Below are 19,100 nucleotides of genomic sequence, written 5' to 3' on the forward strand. Positions count from 1 at the left end.
ACTGATCTACATGTTAGGTCCCTGAGGAACAACCTCTAATATTTTAAAAATTAATATAACCTGGATGAAGCCGTTATAGACCTTTAAAAAACCGGTGAGTGGGATGAAGCCGATCGACTTTTAAGTTAATACAAGTCCAAAAGCACAATAGGATATGCCTACATCCAGCATTAGATGTAATATTGAAATGCTAAGGATTACACGTAATTTGTTTAAACGAATTCTTACATAGATTCCCCTAAATTAAAATAAAAACGACATTTTTTGATCGACTTCATCTCTTCTGACGGTTCTTGTTTCTTTTTCCTGACTTTTAATTCTCTTACCAAACTTCTCTTTGGCTAGCTTCACAGCTTTCTTTGTATACAGATTGAATAACATCGGGAATAGACTACAATCCTCTCTCGCTTCCTTCTCAACTACTACTTTCTTTTCATTTTTTCACCTTTTCTAACTGCAGTTTGGTTTCTGTAAAAGTTACAAATAACCATTCGATTCGTGTATTTAATCCCTGCTCATTTTATAAATTTCAATGAGTGTAGTCCAATCAACACTGTCAAAAGCTCTCTCTAAAACTACAGATGATGTAAATGTTTGCGTTTCTTCAACCTTTCTTCAAGGATAAACCATAGAGTGAGAATTGCCTCATGTGTTGCTACGTTTCTCCGGAACCCATACTGATCTTCCACAAGGTCAACCTCTCCAAATTTCTCCATTCTTCTGCAAATAATTAGTGTTAATATTTTGCAACCATAAATGGTGGTCCGGCAGTAGTATTCACACCTGCCTTCTTTGGCACTGGAATTATTACATTCTTCCTGAAGTCTGAAAATATTTCGCCTGTGTCGTACATCTTGCCCACTACATAGAATAATTTTGTCATGACTGGCTCTCCCAAGAATGTCTATAACACTGACAAAACGTCATCTTCTCCAGGGGCGTTGTTTCGACTTGTAAGTAGCCATACAAAAATTTCATTTCTCACCCTGTTAAAAATCAGTCGCCAGGTATGGACGCCCTTGTAACTTTCAGTGCTCTGTCAGATTCACCTTTCCATTTCATACTTCCCATCTCGTCTTCATCTACTGCCTCTTCCCATTCTATAATACTATCCTCAAGTTCTTTTCCCTTGTAGATGTCCTATATACATGGCCCAGTCAGATTAATGTGACCACCACCTATGTTCAACATCGAAGTGTGATAACCACTTACAGACGGCAGGTGGCAGCTCTGGCAGTGATGGGTGTATAAGGCATGTCGGGAGATGTACAGTACAGTCATTGACGTAATGCAGAATGGGAGTGATGTATCTAACATCCAAAATGGCATGATCATTGGCTTCTGGACCAGGGCTGGAAACATTTCTGAAAAAGCTAATTTTGTAAACTGTCTGCATGCAAGGCAAAATGGCGCTATCCAAAACTGGCACCAAGCCAGCTGTGGTGCACAACAGGCCATAGATGACTAGGTCAAACGATGGCTATTGAGATGTGTGTGGGCGAATATATGTGCAATGTTGAGCAACTGACCACCCATATGAACCAAAGGACTACCAACAGTGTCTCCTCAATGACTGTTCAGTGAATGTTACTGCATATGGGCCTTTGCAGCAGACACCTTGTTCATACACCTATGCTGACTGCTGTTCATCAGCAACCAAGGTTGGGATTGCCCACCAATATAGTAACTGGATGTCCACTCAGCGGCAAAGGGTTGTCTTTTCCGATGAATGACATTTTATGCTCCATCAGACAGATGGCCATTTTGTGTATGGCACAGCAGCAATCGTCAGAAGACTCAAGATCGGAGGAAGGGTCGTTATGATCTGGGGAATGTTTTCGTAGTATTCCCTGATGATCTCGTCATTCTGAAAGGGACAATGGATCAAGACCAGTGTACATCTCTCCTTGGGGATCATGTCCACCCCTACACGCAGTTTGTTTTTTCCTCACCATGATGGCACCTACCAGCAGAAAAATGGAACACGTCATACAGCTCGCAGTGTACGTGCATATTTCGAAGAGCACAAGGATGAGTTTACCTTACTACCGTGAGCACCAAACTTCCTGTATTTAAACCCAATCAAGAATCTGTGGGACCACCACAACTGGGCTGTTCGTGCCATGGATACTCAACTGAGAGGGTTGGGTTGTATGGTGGAAGAGATCAAACTGCGAGGGCATCGGTCTCATTGGAATAGGGAAGGGCATGGAAGGAAGTCGGCCGTGCCCTTTCAAAGGAACCCCTGGAACGATTTAGGAAAATCACGGAAAACCTAAATCAGGATGGCCGGTTGCAGGATTGAACATACTCAACTGAGAAACCTAGAGCAGCTGGCCATGGCACTGGAGTCTGCATGGCTCCACATGCCTGTCAGTACCCTATTGACTCTCTTCCTGCACTGCAAAAGATGGTTATTCAGGCTAATGGTGGGTGGTCACCATAATGTGACTGGACTGTGTGTATTCCTCCCACCTTTCCCTTCTTTGCATAGCATTGCTTTGTTATCTGAGCTCTTCGTGTCCATACAGTTGCTTTCTTTTCACCAAACGTCTCTAATTTTCTTGCAGGCACACCTATTTTTTCTCCACTTATGTATGCTTCCGGAACCTTGCATTTGTACTCTACCCTGTCCTTAATATTGATATACTTTCTGTGACTATCTGTTTTAGACACTTGTATTCCCTTTCACCTGCTTCATTTTTATATCTTCTCCTTTCATCAATTAAATTTTCAATGCCCCCTGCAGTCTTCTGCAGACTTCACTATTTCATCTCTCAAAGCTACCCATAAGTTTGCTATTGTGTTTGTTTCCCCATTTCAGTCAAATGTTGTCTTATGCTCGCTCTGAAACTCTCAACAGCCTCTGATTGCTTCAATTTATCCAGGTCTCATCTCCTAAATTTCCTACATACTTTCAGTTTTATTCTGCAGTTCGAAACCAGTAGATTACAGTCAGAGTCCACATCTGTCCCTGGAAATGTCTTAAGAGTTTCAAATTTCGTTTTTAAAACTTTGCCTTACCATTATATAATCTGAAAACTTCCAGTGGCCACAGGTCTCTTTCACATGTACAACTTTCTTATATGATTCTTAAGCAAAGTGCTGGCAATGATTAAATTACTCATTGCTACACTCCGCACAAAACGCAACACCGCTCCTGGTCACGATCGTGTCACCTACCGTCACCTTCGTGAAGCTCCTGTCTCTTTCCTCTCCACCCTGGCCAGGCTCTACAATGTAGTCCTGTCCACCGGTTACTACCCCGACCTGTGGAAAACCTCCCGTATCTTAATGTTCCTTAAACCTGGCAAACCGCCGTCTCCTCCTACCGTCCCATCAGCCTTACCTCGGTCTTCAGCAAGGTCCTAGAATCTATCCTCACCCGACGCATCCACCAGCATCTCCGCCAGCACTGCCTCCTTCCCGTTACCCAGTGTGGCTTTCGGCCGTCCTTCTCTTCCGACGACCTTCTCCTTCACCTCACTCATCCCCTTTCTGACCAGCTTAATTCCCGTCGCTCCGCAATCTTCCTCTCCCTGGACCTCGAACGTGCTTATGACCGCGTATGGCATTCCGCTCTCCTCTTCAAGCTCCAAACCTTCGCCCTTCCCATCAACTACGTCCATCTGATCGGCTCCTTTCTCTCCTGCCGTCCTTCATATGTCACCATCCATAACACAGATTCCTACACCTTTTTCCCTCCGCCGGTGTGCCCCAAGGCTCCGTCCTCTCCCCCCTTCTGTACCTTTTGTACACGACGGACATGCTGCCGCCGTCACCCCCCATCCACCTTCTCCAGTTTGCCGATGACACTGCCTTCCTTGCCCTTGCCCCCACCCTGCAGCGCTCCCAACACCTTCTCCAATCCCATCTTGACCGGTTCACCGCTTGTTGCAACCAGTGGTTGCTCAAGGTCAATCCCTCCAAAACCCAGGCGATCATTGTAGGCAAAACCACCCCTTCCTTCCGCCTCCTTGATTTCTATCTCACCATCTATGGCCGTCCTATCGCCCTCACTCCCACCCTTAAGTACCTTGGCGTCACCCTCGACCGTCGCCTCTCCTGGACTCCCCATCTCCGGACAATCCAAGCTAAGGCACACTCCCGACTCAGTCTCCTCAAGCTCCTCTCCGGCCGTACGTGAGGTCTGGACCCCTCCACCATCCTCCACACCTATAAATCCCTCATCCGCCCTATTCTTTGTTACGCCCATCCAGCTTTGATCTCCGCCCCCCCTACCTTTTATAAATCTCTCCAAATCCTTGAACGCCATGCTCTCCACCTCGCCTATCGCACCCGTCTCCCCTCCCCCAGGCGGATCCTGTACGATCTCATCCCCTTCCCCCACCTCCTCCTTTTCCTTGAAAGGATACGGATCCTGTACACCTCCCGCAAACTCTATCCTCCTCACCCACTAGTCTCCCCGATCCTCTCCCACCCCCGCCCGCTGCTGCGCCTGTATTCCCACGTCCCACCCAGTCTCCATCTCTCCACCCTCCACTCTCCCAAGGTGGCTTCCGCCAGCTCCCTCTCCCTGATGATGCCCTCCTCCCCTCCAACCAACTTTGATCCTCCCACCCTCCTCCTGAGTTTGCTCCTCTAGGCACCCTCCCTCCCTCCTCCATTTCTCCCCACTCCTCCCCCAGGCTTCCCCTCCCCTGTCCCTCTCCTCCTCCCTCCATTTCCTCAGCCATTGGCATCCTTGTTCTCCCCTCTCCCCCACTTCACCCCTCTTGGCAGGTCCCCGGACTCGCACACGCTACGTGAACTTTCGCGTGCCGAAGATCATCGCCATCAGTGTCTCGTGTGTGTGACGTCGTTTTGTGTTTTTAGTGGCCGCCGTCACGCTTCTACGTTCACTTGTCCCGTCGGATTCATCAGTGTTATGTGCGCCGTGCCAACGTGTTTCCAGTGTCGTTATCGTCGAGTGTGAACGGCTCTGTGTTTTTTGTGTATCTGTGACCACTATTTTTTGCCCGTCACTATGTTAATTCTAATTCTCCCTTCTTGTACTGTTATTGTTAACATTATGGCTGAAGAGCGGCGTACCATGCCGCTGACAGGCTACCTGATTGTTCAGGTATTCAAATAACAATAAAGGGAAAAAAATGATTAAATTAGCTCTACACAGAATTCTACTAGGTGGCTTCCTCGTTCATTCATTTCCTCTAGTCTTCTTTTTCCTGCAATCGAATTCTAATCAAGCATCACAAATTTGCGTCTCCTTCAACTGCCTGAACACTTACCATCATCTCCCCCACCCACCCCATTCTGTGTTGATAACGTTGTGCATACCTGACCAGAGATTTGTTCTCCCTGCTGCTGCACTTCACTTATTCCCACTTCAAATTATCAATTTTCCTTTTTAATAGCTACTTCCTAGCTAACCTTTTAAGGAATCTAGACTATATAGACTACAATTCTATGTACTCTTTTGGAACATTGTTGACCAGTATGGCATCTGTATCAGATAGGATTGAAGGAGAACATCGAAAGAGTTCATAAGGAGTGCAGCTCGTTTTATGTTATCACGAAGTACAGGGGAGAGTATCACGATTACGTTAGCAATTTGGGGTGGCAGTCGTTAAAACAAATGTTTTTCGTTGCGGTGAAATCTTTTCACGAAATTTCAGTCAGCAACTTTCTCTTCTAAATGCAGAAATTTTATTGGTGCATTCTGTGGAAAATTTTATCCAACAGGATGCTCCTTCCATGGATCGCTTATGCCACATCTTCACCCTCGCAATGAACATGTAGCGCGCTTCGTACTTACGTGCAATTCTTCGATTAATCACCGCTCCCCACAGTCCTTCCACTGTAAAGAAACCCACTACGGCCCTTTGCTCTTCTTTTGAAGTCTCCGTTTCACCCTTTGCAGCACTGCAGAATGCAGAGGGCGGACAACGCGTGCATGTGCCCGCTCAGTCGTCAGGTGGGTGTGCACCACACACTCACTCACGAACAGCGAGTGTGGGGCCTCAGTGCTTGTATAGAAACCACAACTTCTTAAAGTGCACAATGGCATTACAATCCTGTCAGCTGTTTCCATATAACAGCCTATGGCTCGTTTGTTTTTGAATGACGCTATTATACAGTTCATTTAAGTATTTCAATAATGCTTTATTTTTATTAAACATGTCTCACAAGGGAGTTCAACCTAGACATTTCTATCAGGGACAACGTGACTTTCTTTCAGCCACCACCCATGCCAGTTTAAAGAACTCAAAAGTTCATATGTTAAACTTCACAGATAATTCTAGACTTGTCGACTGAACCACATGGATATGCAATGACTATATTAACCATTTAAGTGATGGTGACAAGTACTGAGGTTTTCACAGGAGGAAGTTATCTTAGTTGATTTGTTAAAATATAAAACTCTTTCTTTAAAAATCTTAATCACCTAGTTCACATATATATGAAATCTAGGCAATTCAACTAACATTATATATATATATATATATATACACACACACACACACACACACACACACACACACACACACACACACACACACACCACTCTCAAACAACTGGTATTACTAAATAGACTGGTTTTCCTCCAGATTCATTATTGTGAATATTCACCAACCTGCACCACAGGTTCAAATGGCTCTGAGCACTATGCGACTTAACTTCTGAGGTCATCAGTCGCCTAGAACTTAGAACTAATTAAACCTAACTAAACTAAGGACATCACACACATCCATGCCCGAGGCAGGATTCGAACCTGCGACCGTAGCGGTCACGCGGTTCCAGACTGAAGCGCCTTTAACCGCACGGTCACACCAGCCGGCATGCACCACAGGGAAGATTTAAAAAAATACATAATAAATTCGGCAGGCTTATTCCCAAAGCTTACTTACTGATGTATTTCACTGTTGTGCTGAAAAATCTCCTTTTGTCACTTTAAAAGGTTACGGTTTGATGCTCTAAATTCCCTTGATGTGTGGTTAGATGGTGACAGTTGTTCATGCTGCTACTATAATTTCAAACTGTACACCACATAGTTACATAGAATATCTGAGCTCTTAAACATCTGAAAGGAAAACCAGTGTGGCCTAAACTTTTTCCCACATTGTTTTACTGACTATTGAATGCACTCTTCATGTTCAGTAAGTATACTGGTTGAATATGTCATAATTGCAAAGTAAATACAGACAACTTTTTGACTGTGGAAACTTTCCAACCCAGTGAAGGGCAAAACACTTTAGAAATGTGAACCTCTATGGGACAGATGCACATGGATCTTGTTCGGGAAATGGTAAACACACTATTGCAGCAACCTTTGTTACAAACACGTAGGATATGCAGTTATATGTGGACATCAAGATCCCATTATTTATTCAAATGTACACAACACTCCAATGTATCTTTTAAAACATCCTCAGGAAAGTACATCACACATTAAACCAACAATACCCTGCCTCTTAAATATGAACTCTAGTGCCACTAAGGCTTTTGACCATCAATAATTACTTTCTAAAAGTATGTGAACTGATCACTCAAATTTCACATGTTCTGCTCAATTGATAGCAACAAAAGACAAAGCTCTAGCTGCACCTTGTGGCAGTTAATATGTTACACTGCCGGTGCTCAAGCTAGTCCACACAGGTACTGCTTCAACTCAGCTAGCCAGTCGCTCCTTTTATGTCACAGTACAGAAAGGGCATCAGTTTCTTGGCAGTGTGGTGTCTGGTAGAAAATTCTCTGCATAATTCACGATTCTAATTTTTGTTACTTTTTGTCAGAAAGCAGTTACCTCCATCTGTCACAATCTTATTACGTGGGATAAGGATGTAAAAAGCCATTTTAACTCTGTGTATAATTACAACAGAATTCTTGTGAAACAACTCAACCTGCAGACAGCAAAGGAAACCAGTGCCAATAAGAGCAACTTTAATGCTACCAGATGCCACCTATAGGTGAATGGAAGTACACAATTTTAAGTAAAATGCATAGATCTGGGAACAAATGTTTTGTTTCATGGAATACCATTGCTGGCCAGCAAGGACTAGTCAGTGCCTCACTGCACATTTCACGATGTAAACAGTGCTCCGTGAGTTAACACCAATACACAGTGAGGCCTAAGTAATTATCTGTTCCAAGTTTTGTTACTTTATTTTTAGACAAGAACATCCATATTAAGATACTGTAATTTACACTTTTAAATACTACCTCACAGTAAAGACCTCTATGACGCTTTTCACGTATCACTTATGACTCCAGCTGCAATTATGTATGTATGTTTGTATGATACTCCGACTTTTGGGGTAAAAAATCTAATTTCCCCTCCCCTTTCACATTAAAAGTTTACTAATTACACTTTCTCAAATATTTTCTTTAGCTGTAGATCCTCTCCAGTCTGGATTCCTGCCATATTTCCAGTTCTACACATGCATCACCACAAACTCATTTCTGTAAGTCGTCAGCTTCCTGGTGATTTGCCTGCAGAGACTCAATGTAACCTGCCCATCTCTCCAGAATCTTACCTGTCCTCAAGCATATTGCTCTAAGGAATTGCTCTGCATCTCAATATGAAATACTTAGACCAGCAACACTGAAAAAGTTCTGTTCTCCAGATGAAAGAGTATTAAAATAAACTGCACTATTAAGGGGTGTTTGCAAAGACTTAACAGCAACAAAGATTAAAATACCTCGAGTGAAGGGAAACTTATGCATATTTTTCTTTAACTAAGCTTGTAAAATTTTGGTGGATGTGGCACATCTACTCAAAATATGTCAAATGTCAAGAAGAAACTTACCAAAAGCAGTGCCACAAAATAAAAGTGTACTGAATATACATAGTAATTTAAAAGTACTATCTAAGCAAAACAATTACACCAAGTGCAACTCAAGGCCCCCAATAAGCAGTGATACAACTGTATCAAATTTTAGCACTGTTTCCAAACAAGTCGAAATTTTCAGGACAATGTATCATTCTGTGTTCCCAGAACTAACTCTGGTGTGTACCCAAAGGAAAATCTCATGTTAACACAGCTAATAAAACAATTTAATACTCAGAAACATGGGATCTAATATGTTAATTTGTTACTGAGACTTTAGAATTTAGTTACTTCATTCTTCAGGTGATGCACCAAAACTTCAAATTTAAAGATTAAAGACAATATCATGCAAGGGAACATGCCACTGATTTTGTTTTTACAAAGCTGGTACAATGATATCTTAGAAGACTGAGGACATAAAAATCAATTTCTTTTAGAGATCTGAAAGCGAGAAACTAAATTACTTTTTCTTCTGTAATGACAAGAAAAGGTTGAAGTTTTATGAATAAAATAATATTTTATTTAACAATTCCCATAGTCTCTACAAACTTTCAAATGATTTCTGATAAATGCATTAAGAACTTAAACATTAGTCAGCTGCACCCAAAAAATCATGTTGTTCCCAAAGTGTGACACACACACACACACACACACACACACACACACACACACACACACACACACACACTCTACAATTTATAGGAAGCACAAGTAAAGTACATACCATAACAGTCCTGAATGAACTTCAGAAAAAATTCTGCAGAATGCTTTGCAAAAGTGTTCAGTCATTCTATTTAATAGAATTTAATGACAAACCATTACCTCACATAATCCCAAAACACTTCGGCATATTCACATGAATAATACAAAACAATTACATCCTCAAACATTTCGGCTAATGCACACAGTCTTTCCTTGCTGCCTGAACTGTATTTATCATCTACAATAATGGATTTCACACAAGGTATCTTTATCATGCCACAGTTTTAAACATAAATATGGCTACATTCATACAGAGTTTTCATCTCACACTAACTTATTACAATTATTACAATAGTCTTTCTTGTTGTGACATTTGCAGTACAGTGAAAGATGTTAATACGCAAATTCCACAACATTTATCTAAATACATTAAATATATTAAGGACTCTTTAAATACTATTTGGATGCAGCCACAGATAATGAAAGATCATGAGATAATTGTAGGAAAAACTAATGACACCTTTTGAGAGGAAAATGCACTTAATACAGTGGATTTAACTAAGTATTAACCAGTGTGAACTGCACAGCTCCTTTTGGGTGCTTTGTTTATCATCCAAGTCTTGTTAAAAATATTTTGGCATACTTTGTGACTTTTCTCCTACAATTTCATTGTCTGGTTTCAGCTGCAATAGTGAATATTACGATCAGTGAATACCTATCTCCATTACCTATTTTCAATCACTATTAGTGCAACAGAGTGCTAAGTCTTAACAGATTGAAAAATTTTAACAGATTTCTTTTTATCTCTGCTCAGAAGAACTGTTTCATACTAATGAATGAAAACAAATGTGCTGTAGCATTTATTTATATTAGTAGTATGTTCTTTTGCTTATACAGCCATTTTCCGATGATTTTGTAAGCCAAAACTAATTAACAAGACAGACTTCAGAAAACTTTCTTTGGTACGATTTGAAACAATATGCACACCAAATAATTTCATGAAGAATTAATTTGAATGGTCTGGGTTTCTTTAAGCCAATATTATGATAAATCATTGCATTATGCTTCAAAATATTTAATAATTACAATCACACCAAAATAAAATGGAACGGCTGTACCAGAAGTGTTATGCAGCCGTAAACAAATACTGTTACTGACTTAAGTCATCTCAACAGGAGTTCCAAATAATCACAAAAGTATATTAAGTCCCAAATTTTGATATATTTGTAAGGTTCACACTAAGATAGCCTTAACTCACAATAACAGCCTAAAAAGTTACTTATGGAAAAATGTACTGAAGTGTCATAATCTATTTGTTCATCACAACTTTTGAAACAGCAAATTACTAAAAACATTTTAACCCGAGAATCAAAATTTAAACACTGCATTGGCTTCTCTGTGCTTCATGGAATATTGTGTATATTTTTTTGTTTTTTTTTTTTGTTTGTTTGTTTGTTACAGATACTCTCAGACACACTCACTCACTCTTCACTGGATATTCAACTAAATTATCTCCATGAAGAACAAGTAACTCCCTTGTATATTTTAAACATCCATCCATTTCTTCATATGAAAAGGTACATTAGGGTTAGTGACCCTGTGCTATAAAATACGATCTGTACAAAATTGTTGCCACAACTCCCAATGCAACAGGGATGATCCACGATTTCCAAGAACTGCAACAAAAAGTTCCATGTGAGGTATGTGTGTTAAGTAGTATGAAATTGCAATTTGATATTGCACTCTCTCTCTCAAACGACACACACACACACACACACACACACACACACACACACACACACACACACAGTAAATAAGAAACTCCATACCATATGAAGTCTGGCACCGTAACTGCTATCCAACATGGCAGAAATCAGGAAAGCATCGTGTCTCATTGCTGCAGAGCAGTATATATATTCAAGTACTACCACTACAGTCTCTATGATATGTCCACAAAAATATCAAACCATTACCTGTTACTCGTTTCCTTATCAGTATCCCAGTTCACTGGAGGTTTTACTTTTGTTTCAACACGATCTTCCTAAAAACAGAATAAGAAAGAGATATTTTGTTGCAAATCTATACATCAGAATGAAAACTTGAGCTTCAAATTAATTTTTGCTTACCTCCACTAGTTCACCAATTTTGTACTTAGTCATCATGTCCCTTGCATCAGTAGAATGGCCAACATCTTCAAATGCTTCAGTACCATCTTTCCCAGCTTGATCCAATAAAACTTCTTCACCACCTGGGTGCTGTAAAAATAAATACATATATCACAGTCTTTATGAAAAGATTAATATGCAGATTGCACACAGCACAAACATAAAATTAGCACTTTTTAAATTTATTGATTGATGATAATGTTGTGGGGCAAAACTGTGCGCTATTATTCCACTATATGTACAATGTGTATAAATAATATGACTTCATTCATTACCTATCATGCCAAATACTTTGATGCAACGATCATATGAAATTATAACCACGACATTTCAGTACCCACATTTTTTCCTAGTCAAAGACTATTTTAATATCAGCAACTTCAGTAGACGAACTACTGTCAATTAACCAGAATTACATAGTCACGTGCATGAAGGTACACAGTATGTACCACCTATTTATAGTTCTCTACTTTGTACTGATACAAGCTGTTGATCTGAAGTAAAGCAACAGGGCACTGCCTAAGAAAAATAATTCTAATATTTACTGCCAACAAAGCTAAGAAATACAGATGTAAAAATGGAGGCGGGGGGGGGGGGGGGGGGGGTTATAGTGTTCAGTTTCGAATCTGAAAAAGCTTTTTTCATATTAAATACTTGCTTACAGAAGTTCCTCCTTCCCAAGGTTTTGCTGCATTTTATCAACTATGTTAATTCACTAACTTATTGAAGCAAATTCTTCCATACCACGCCTCAACGAAACTATTTTTATTTGAAAGCTAGTTGCAATAACGTTACCAACAGCGTTATCAACCCATAAAGTCACTGTGTTATGAGATATTCCAGATATAATATTTTTGAAAATCTGGACGGTGATTCTATTAATGTCAGAATCTTATTTTGCTGCCAACGAAATGGCTAATATGTATTTCAGCTCAGGTCCATAAAGTTACAGCACCAAAGTGGCCTCGCAAAGTTAAAAGTCAATAATTAAGGCGGGCATGGGACTTGAGAAGAGTGACACACTGAAATGTTGCAGATCGAGTGTTTCTCATGAGTATCTTGTTTAACTGAGGATCCACCTTTGTGGAACACGTAACTAACAACTAAGATAGTCTTCAGTCTGTTACTGATGACATTTCAACTTGTATTCACTGGATTCGCGTACACTAAACATTAAACTGCAATAATATCTAAAGATTCTTAGCTCAATTGTTGAACGTACAACAGGCAAAAAAAAAAAAAAAAAAAAAAAAACGCAATTTCCACATACAAAAGATAACAACATTTGTATTCCACTTATGTACGTTGATCTCTTATCAAGCCATCCGTCGCTCAGAATCTGGCCACTCTCATAACAAAAATCTGAGTCAATTATAAATTGACCTCAAACACTGGCAACCGGATCTGTCTTAAAGCATGGAGGTACTGAACATCACACAGACGACGAACAGGTTACAGGGATGATAGCAGCACACTTACAGGATCAGTAACTGCATCGACATATGCATTACGCTGAAAGTTTGAGTGATAGCAATAAACCAACTCTATACCTACGAATTTAGACAGATGTTTTTATTTTACGCGACATGTATGAGACTGAAGAATGGGGGTAGGCAACTGAAACGGCTAACTAAAAACATTTTCACACACTTTCAGTAACAAAAATGAAGTTACCTCATTTAAAAAGGCAGTTACGTCGTACACAGCATTGTGTATCACAATATAAGTCTGTTTACTGTCATTGCACTTCGCAACTTCAGCCATACGAAACAGCTTCACAGGTTGGTCCATGGCTCACGAGTATCCTTCACTACCTTAGCAAATAACTTCAATCTGACTACAGCACCTATCAGCACCTTCCCTCTTAAGTAACACCCCACCAACCTCAACACTGATGTAACGACGGAGATCAAATTAAAATCTTGATGTCATTGCTGCACTGTAGGCAACATATGAAGGTCGAATTTACCGTCAGAGGTACGTTTATTGGAGACAATCGATATACTAGTAGACAGAAGGATAAAAAAGTACCGAGATTTGTTCAGTAAAAAACAGAAGACCGTTTGCTGAAATTATTTATATTAATTTACCAAATTCTAGAATAATAAGCAAAGATCTATATGCCTTGAGAGTACTTCCCAGCTTGCACGTATCACGGAACACTACCGGTTGGCTTGACAGTCGGAATAGAATTCACTGTTGGCGCACAATCACTACTTTCTAAATTTTCTCGGACTGCCACTTCTCCCTTGCAACTCAGAACACGACACACATGATTTCTTTCGCCATTCGAATCATTGGAGAAGCATTGTAGAGATGTTTAACGAAACATAGTATGTAGAGTCTTTGAAATATCTGACAAGTCTCCGTGTCTATCAAATAAAGAATTGTATTGTAAATAATATGATAGCTGCATTAGTTCACGATTGTTCAACGCTGATATATTTCTGCGAGAAGTAACTTCTTCGCCCAACACTTGTTTATTCTTCGCTCTATTCACGAATATATTCGTTTGCCCGATGACCAGCATTCATTAAAATTGAACAATGGAAAATCCAGGATAGAATGTGACAATATTATGAAAAAGAAAGCTGCTACTCACCACATAGCGGAAATGCTGAGTCGCAGATAGGCACAACAAAAAGACTCTCACAATCAAAGCTTTCGGCCATTAAGGCCTTCTTCAACAATAAACGACACACACACACGCGCGCGCGCGCCCGCGCGCAAACGCAACACACACACATGACTGCTGTCTCAGGCAACTGAAACCACACTGCCAGTGGCAGCACTTTTAATCTGACCATGATGTTGAAGCTCCTCCACAAAGGGCGGATTGGCAAAATAGGTCAACAGTGCTACGAATTTCAGGTAACCATCTATGTTGTAGACTCTGCTCCTGTACCAGTACATAATGTTGCTGGTAGCACCCATTGTTAATACATAATCTTCCTTTGAGGATTCTATACATAAAGCTCCTATATTTCCTGTCATATGACCAAGTACGGTATTAGTGTTTGAAAATGTTGGTGACTTAGAATTCTGTCGTTAGAATTGTTTCCAACTGAGGGTCTACACCTGCCCCATGGCCATTACCCAGCAGCAGTAGCCTAGTCTCTTTGGGTTGGGTTGGGTTGATTTCGGGGAAAGAGACCAAACTGCGAGGTCATTGGTATCATCGGATTAGGGAAGGATGGGGAAGGAAGTCGGCTTTGCCCGTTCAAAGGAACCATCCCGGCATTTGCCTGGAGCGATTTAGGAAAATCATGGAAAACCTAAATCAGGTTGGCCGGACGCGGGATTGAACCGTCGTCCTCCCGAATGCGAGTCCAGTGTGCTAACCACTGCGCCACCTCACTCGGTCCTAGTCTCTTTCTTTTGACAGTTCACATCTGGGTTTTCCTGTTTACAGGTCAAATCTGTTATAAGTTTTCTCACCTATGTCTGTCAGAGACTTCTCTCTACTGAACTGTGAGAGCTGATGAACCCTATTATTTGTGCAGCTTACAGCTGCTTCCTACAAGTCTTCTTACCAATTGCCAGTTCTTGAGCCTCTACCCATTCATCCCTAATACCACAGAGTCTTGGTGTGGAGCTGGTTCTGACTGCTCCAGTGGCCTACCTCATTTCTACATGGTGTACCAATGCAAATGTTTTTAAATACCCATACACCATGTTCCCTAATCAAGCAGAGATGGCACAAAGGCACCATAAAACTGAAGGAGACTCATGTGCTCTATACATTTTAAAACGTTTAGTACTCTTACAGACTGCATTTTCAAGTCTCTAACGAGTGGAAAACCAGTTCTAAGCAAAGAAGCGGAAGCAGAAAGGTGGAAGGAGTATATAGAGGGTCTATACAAGGGCGATGTTCTTGAGGACAATATTATGTAAATGGAAGAGGGGATAGATGAAGATGAAATGGGAGATACGATACTGCGTGAAGAGTTTGACAGAGCACTAAAAGACCTAAGTCGAAACAAGGCTCTGGGAGTAGACAACATTCCATTAAAACTACTGATAGCCCTGGGAGAGCCAGCCATGACAAAACTCTACCATCTGGTGAGTAAGATGTATGAGACAGGCGAAATACCCTCAGACTTCGAGAAGAATATAATAATTCCAATCCCAAAGAAAGCAGGTGCTGACAAATGTGAAAATTACCAAACTATCAGTTTAATAAGCCACAGCTGCAAAATACTAACGCGAATTATTTACAGACAAATGGAAAAACTGGTAGAAGCCGACCTCGGGGAAGATCAGTTTGGATTCCATAGAAATATTGGAACACGTGAGGCAATACTGACCCTACGACTTATCTTAGAGAATAGATTAAGGAAAGGTCAGCCTACATTTCTAGCATTTGCAGACTTAGAGAAAGCTTTTGTAATGTTGATTGGAATACCGTCATTCATATTCTGAAGGTGGAAGGGGTAAAATACAGGGAGCGAAAGGCTATTTACAATTTGTACAGAAACCAGATGGCAGTTATAAGAGTCGAGGGGCATGAAAGGGAAGCAGTGCTCGGGAAGGGAGTGAGACAGTGTTGTAGCGTATCCCCGATGTTATTCAATCTGTGTATTGAGCAAGCAGTAAAGGAAACAAAAGAAAAATTCGAAGTAGGAATTAAAATCCATGGAAAAGAAATGAAAACTTTGAGGTTCGCCGATGACATTGTAATTCTGTCAGAGACAGCAAAGGACCTGGAAAAGCAGCTGATCGGAATGCACAGTGTCTTGAAAGGAGGATATAAGATGAACATCAACAAAAGCAAAACGAGGATAATGGAATGTAGTCGAATTAAATTGGGTGATGCTGCGGGAATTAGGTTAGGAAATGAGACACTTAAAGTAGTGAAGGAGTTTTGCTATTTGGGGAGCAAAATAACTCACGATGGTCGAAGTAGAGAGGATATAAAATATAAACTGTCAATGACAAGGAAAGTGTTTCTGAAGAAGAGAAATTTGTTAACATCGAGTATAAATTTAAGTATCAGGAAGTCGTTTCTGAAAGTATTTGTATGGGGTGTAGCCATGTATGGAAGTGAAACATGGATGATAAATAGTTTAGACATGAAGAGAATAGAAGCTTTCGAAATGTGGTGCTACAGAAGAATGCTGAAGATTAGATGGGTAGATCACATAACTAATGAGGAGGTATTGAACAGAATTGAAGAGAAGAGAAATTTGTGGCACAACTTGACTAGAAGAAGGGATCGGTTGGTAGGACATATTCTGAGGCATCAAGAGATCAGCAATTTAGTACTGGAGGTCAGCATGGAGGGTAAAAATCGTAGAGGGAGACCAAGAGATGAATACACTAAATAGATTCAGAAGGATATAGGTTGCAGTAGGTACTGGGAGATGAAGAAGCTTGCACAGGATAGAGTAGCATGGAGAGCTGTATCAAACCAGTCTCTGGACTGAAGACCACCACAACAACAACAATGGAGTGGCAACAACATAAGTATAAAATCAAATATGAGATTCAGAAACTTCACCATATCTTTAAAATTAAGAATAGTGTCACTCACTCTAAACACAGGAAAGCAGAAAACAGGATGTGAACCGTTAAAAGAAACTCATTAAGCGTTCTCAGTTGAGAAATGAAAACATCCCTTCCCTGCCCATCCCTCCAACCTTCTAACAGTTAGTTGGAACCGACTAGTTCTTGTTGCAAGGTTAGAGAAGGAACAAAAAATGGCGAAGTCATGTGCTAAGAAAAAGCACATGACAAGACTTTTAACTGTCGACATTGTACTATTAATAGGTATGGAACTAGTCTGAGGGACACTGTTCTCTTGTTCAATTTGGTCAGAGAATATGTTGTTGACTCTATATTTAAAATTACGTCTAGAGAAAGAGCCATAGCCAGCTGGGGTGCCGGCCGAAGTGGCCGTGCGGTTAAAGGCGCTGCAGTCTGGAACCGCAAGACCGCTACGGTCGCAGGTTTGAATCCTGCCTCGGGCATGGATGTTTGTGATGTCCTTAGGTTAGTTAGGTTTAACTAGTTCTAAGTTCTAGGGGACTAATGACCTCAGCAGTTGAGTCCCATAGTGCTCAGAGCCATTTGAACCATTTGAACCAGCTGGGGTGGCCGAGCGGTTCTAGGCGCTACAGTCTGGAACGGCGCGACCGCTACGGTTGCAGGTTCGAATCCTGCCTCTGGCATGTCTGTGTGTGATGTCCTTAGGTTAGTTAGGCTTAAGTAGTTCTAAGTTGTAGGGGACTGATGACCTCAGAAGTTAAGTCCCATAGTGCTCAGAGCCATTTGAACCATTTTTGAAAGAACCATATAAGGATTGGAAAAACATCCTTGAAAGCCCCATCTATGGAGCTGTCCAAAGATACCAAGCCTCCAGATGGTATCATAGGCCAGCTTGATGACAAAATATGTATCTCTTAAGTGATACCTGCACAGTAAAGCCTGTTGTATGGTCACCTCCAGGACTACCACATTATTAAAAGTGGAGTGATACCTCCTGAACGCACACTGAAAGCGACTGACGAACTTTCTGTGGTCTAAGAGCCAGAGAAGGCAGTGGCTGGCCATCTGGTCCAAGGTCTTCCCTACACGACTAGTTATAGCAACACTATGAAAACTATTTGGGCTCATACAATCCTTCCCAGGTTTTAAAACCGAAGTTAAAATTGTCTCTCTCCATAAGTCGGGAAAGTGCCCTAACACCCAAATGAAGTTAAAAAGGGCGTAGAAGATTTCATTGTTTCACCCTGTGAGGAGCCATACATACTACAGCTGATTCTACTGGAACCACGTGATGTGCAATGAGTTGCAGATAACGCAAAATCCATCTCCCACATGGAAAAGCGGCAGTTGTATTCTTCATCATTGGTGAAACTGAAGTCCCAGCGGCCTCTCTCAGCAGCAACTCTGTTGTGTTGGAAAGCTCTGTCTTGACTGGCAGTAGCGGTAACTCTAGCGAAATATTCTGACAATTTCCAGGAAATGCTTGTGGGTTAGTCCAGAGACATCTATTCTTCATTACAGCAGCTACTGGTTGCCTCCCAGAAATCGTTTTGATGGTCTCTCATAAAACTGTACTTTTAGTGGAATGGTCTATGATATTCAGGTACTTTTCCCATGATGTCTTCTTGCTCTCTCTAATAATATTATGAGATTTCGCCGTCACTTCAGAGAGCCACCTGTGTGATCTTGACTGTGGAGTGGCATTTGCCACTGCACTAAAGGATGGGCTACCTTTTTAGTTGCCCTGAAGACTGTGATATTGCTGCTTCATTAGTGTGGTATGTCATTTTGGTAACATGATACACCCATTCATCGATGCTGTCATGGTGTTCTAACACAGAAAGTTGGCTGTAAACCATTCAGTCTGCCCTACTGAGAATGCATTGTGGCAGCTTTCTTTCAGGTAGTGCTCAGTTCGTCTGATGAATCCAAACTGGGAAGTGATCACTTGAGTGCA

The 19,100-nt window shown here is 41.0% G+C and overlaps 1 protein-coding gene across 1 annotated transcript; it reads right to left on the reverse strand.

Moving 5' to 3' along the window:
* Positions 1 to 9,286: 9,286 nt before the first annotated feature.
* On the reverse strand, positions 9,287 to 13,557 carry LOC124721385 (cytochrome b5-like). Its single transcript, XM_047246321.1, has 4 exons — positions 13,331 to 13,557; positions 11,618 to 11,746; positions 11,465 to 11,532; positions 9,287 to 11,167 (listed from the first exon to the last, which is right to left on the reverse strand). Exons 1-4 carry the CDS (start codon positions 13,445 to 13,447, stop codon positions 11,080 to 11,082), a joined length of 402 nt encoding a protein of 133 aa, XP_047102277.1. The 5' UTR covers positions 13,448 to 13,557; the 3' UTR covers positions 9,287 to 11,079.
* Positions 13,558 to 19,100: the final 5,543 nt, after the last annotated feature.

Source organism: Schistocerca piceifrons, chromosome X (assembly GCF_021461385.2).
Source record: "Schistocerca piceifrons isolate TAMUIC-IGC-003096 chromosome X, iqSchPice1.1, whole genome shotgun sequence".
NCBI lineage: Eukaryota > Metazoa > Arthropoda > Insecta > Orthoptera > Acrididae > Schistocerca > Schistocerca piceifrons.

Coding starts and splice junctions, on each gene's coding strand:
- LOC124721385 (XM_047246321.1), bottom strand. CDS start 13,447: ATGGACCAACCTGTGAAGCTGTTTCGTATGGCTGAAGTTGCGAAGTGC. Junction 11,747..13,330: donor TAACTGCCTTTTTAAATGAG/GTAACTTCATTT, acceptor TTATTTTTACAG/CACCCAGGTGGTGAAGAAGT. Junction 11,533..11,617: donor AAATTGGTGAACTAGTGGAG/GTAAGCAAAAAT, acceptor TTCTGTTTTTAG/GAAGATCGTGTTGAAACAAA.